The 1,988-nt window shown below is 63.9% G+C and overlaps 1 protein-coding gene across 1 annotated transcript in view; it reads right to left on the bottom strand.

The window, feature by feature from the left end:
- ETH_00041020 (uncharacterized protein) overlaps positions 1-1,893 on the bottom strand; it is a gene marked incomplete at both ends in the record, with an annotated part of 1,997 nt that extends 104 nt beyond the window's left edge. Inside the window, 3 exons of the mRNA XM_013374156.1 lie at positions 1-115; positions 552-653; positions 1,052-1,893. Coding sequence (XP_013229610.1) covers positions 1-115; positions 552-653; positions 1,052-1,893 — 1,059 coding nt within the window. The remainder of the gene's footprint in view (positions 116-551; positions 654-1,051) is intronic.
- Between the last annotated feature and the right edge of the window lie 95 nt (positions 1,894-1,988).

Below are 1,988 nucleotides of genomic sequence, written 5' to 3' on the forward strand. Positions count from 1 at the left end.
GTCTGTACACCTGGAGGCCGAGCAGCTGCGCAGTTTTGGAAGCTGTCGATTTGAAACCACTTCTACTTAAGTACTCCAAAAGTGCGCAGTTGATGTGCAGCGCGAAGTGCGAAGGCTGCAGTCCTGCAGCAAACAGACCCGCAGCTGCTAGCGACAGCCCCAGCCGGCGACGACAGCAGCAGCAGCAGCAGCAGCAGCAGCAGCAACGACAGCAGCAGCGCGGGCAGCCCTTCGCTCGGACCAGCGGTTGCTGCAGCAGAAGGGCCACCAGAGGCTAGACACAGAGACGCAGGCTGCGCTGCCACCACCAGCAGCGAGGCCCAGGGACACGCAGCAGCAGCACCAGTAGCAGCAGCAGCAGCAGCAGCAAAGAGTGATCAGGCACGCAGCAAAAGAAACTGCGCAGCAAGGGGCCAGCACGGCAGCCACAGCCAAAACAAGAGGCTGAGGCTTTCCGGGGGGTTTTGTGTCTCCTCGCACAAACCTAGAATCCACGCACTAGGGTTTAGGATTAAGGGTTTAGGGTTTAGGGTTTAGGGTTTAGGGCGAACCCGCAGCTGCGCCTCCTGCAAGTCAGGCTCTTCAGCCAAAACCTTCAGCCTTCTGCTGCACCTCTCGAGCTCTCCCGTGGCTTCTGCTGCTGCTTTTTCTGTCTGAGAAAAACAAAAAGGACCAGCTGCTGCAGCGGCACCTTTTGCTGCTGCTGCGAAGCCAGAGGGACCTTAGCTGGGAGGTATCGCAGCAGCAGCAGCAGCAGCAGCAGCAGCAAAGGCGGTAGAGGCAGCACTGCAACAGCAAATGCAGCAGCAACACGGCGAGACGCCGAGCGGCAAGGACCACCGGCATCACCAACAACAGCAGCAACGGCAGCAGCAGCAGCAACAGCAACAGCGGCAACAGCAGCAGCAACAGCAGCAGCAACAGCAACAGCAACAGCAACAGCAACAGCAGCAGCAACAGCAACAGCAGCAACAAGAACAGCAGCAGCAGCAGCAGCAGCAGCAACAGCAGCAGCAGCAACAGCAGCAGCAGCAGCAGCGGCGTGCGGGACCCTGCGTTTGATGTTTTTGACTTTTTCGACGACGAGGTCGAGTCTGTCGAGCTGGTACTGCGGCGAGTGAGCAGCAAGCAGCTGCTGCTGCAGCTTCTTTTTAATGAAAGCCAAAACCACCGAAATGTCTTTGGCGAGGGCCCTTTGGCTGCGCCGCAGCAAAGCTGCTGCTCTTTCCAGCGGCACCACAACACTGGACGCATGCAGCCCCAGAGTGGGGCTGCTGCGCAGCGCAGCAGCGGGCTGCAGCAGCAGCGCCGCTGCTGCTGCGCCTTCGCTGCTGCTCCCGCTGCTGCTCTCCTCCTCTCCCGCCGCTGCTGCTGCTGCGCGCGCGCCCCGCGCTGCAGCTGCTGCAGCAGGACCTGCGGCTCCGGATGCAGCAGCAACCGCAGCCCCTACGGGGTCCACTGAGCTCAGCGCGAAGCTCCTGCTGCTGCTGCTGCCGCTGCTGCTGCTCGAGCTCGGGCTCGGGCTCGCGTCCATCCCGCTGCTGCTGCTGCTGCTGCTGCTGCTCCCTTCCACCCTGCTGCTGCTCCCCTCCGCAGTCGAATACCCGCTAGTCCCCGCCTCTCGGCTACCCCCAGCGGACTGCCCTGGATCGCCAACGCTGCTGCTGCTGCTGCTGCTGCTGCTGCTGCCTAGAATCGTCTGCAGCGCACTTTGGGGGCCCCCACGGGAAGCTGCGGGCCCGTGGCCCTGCGGCGCTTCCGCAGCAGCAGCAAAACCCGCAGCAGGGGGCCCCCCTTCACCCGTGGCTTCTGGGGGCCCCCTTTCTGTGAGGACTCCCCCCGCAGCGCCCTCCCCTGCTGCAGCAGCAGCTGCTGCTGCTGCTGCTAGCTCTGCTGCAGGGGGCCCCCCCGAGGGCGCGGGGGGGCCCCCTGCAGGGGAAAGAACCGCGGGGGGCCCCCCAGGGGCCCCCGGGGAAAGCTCTGAGGGG

This window comes from Eimeria tenella, genomic scaffold (genome assembly GCF_000499545.2).
Source record: "Eimeria tenella Houghton genomic scaffold, Eth_scaff1976, whole genome shotgun sequence".
NCBI lineage: Eukaryota > Apicomplexa > Conoidasida > Eucoccidiorida > Eimeriidae > Eimeria > Eimeria tenella.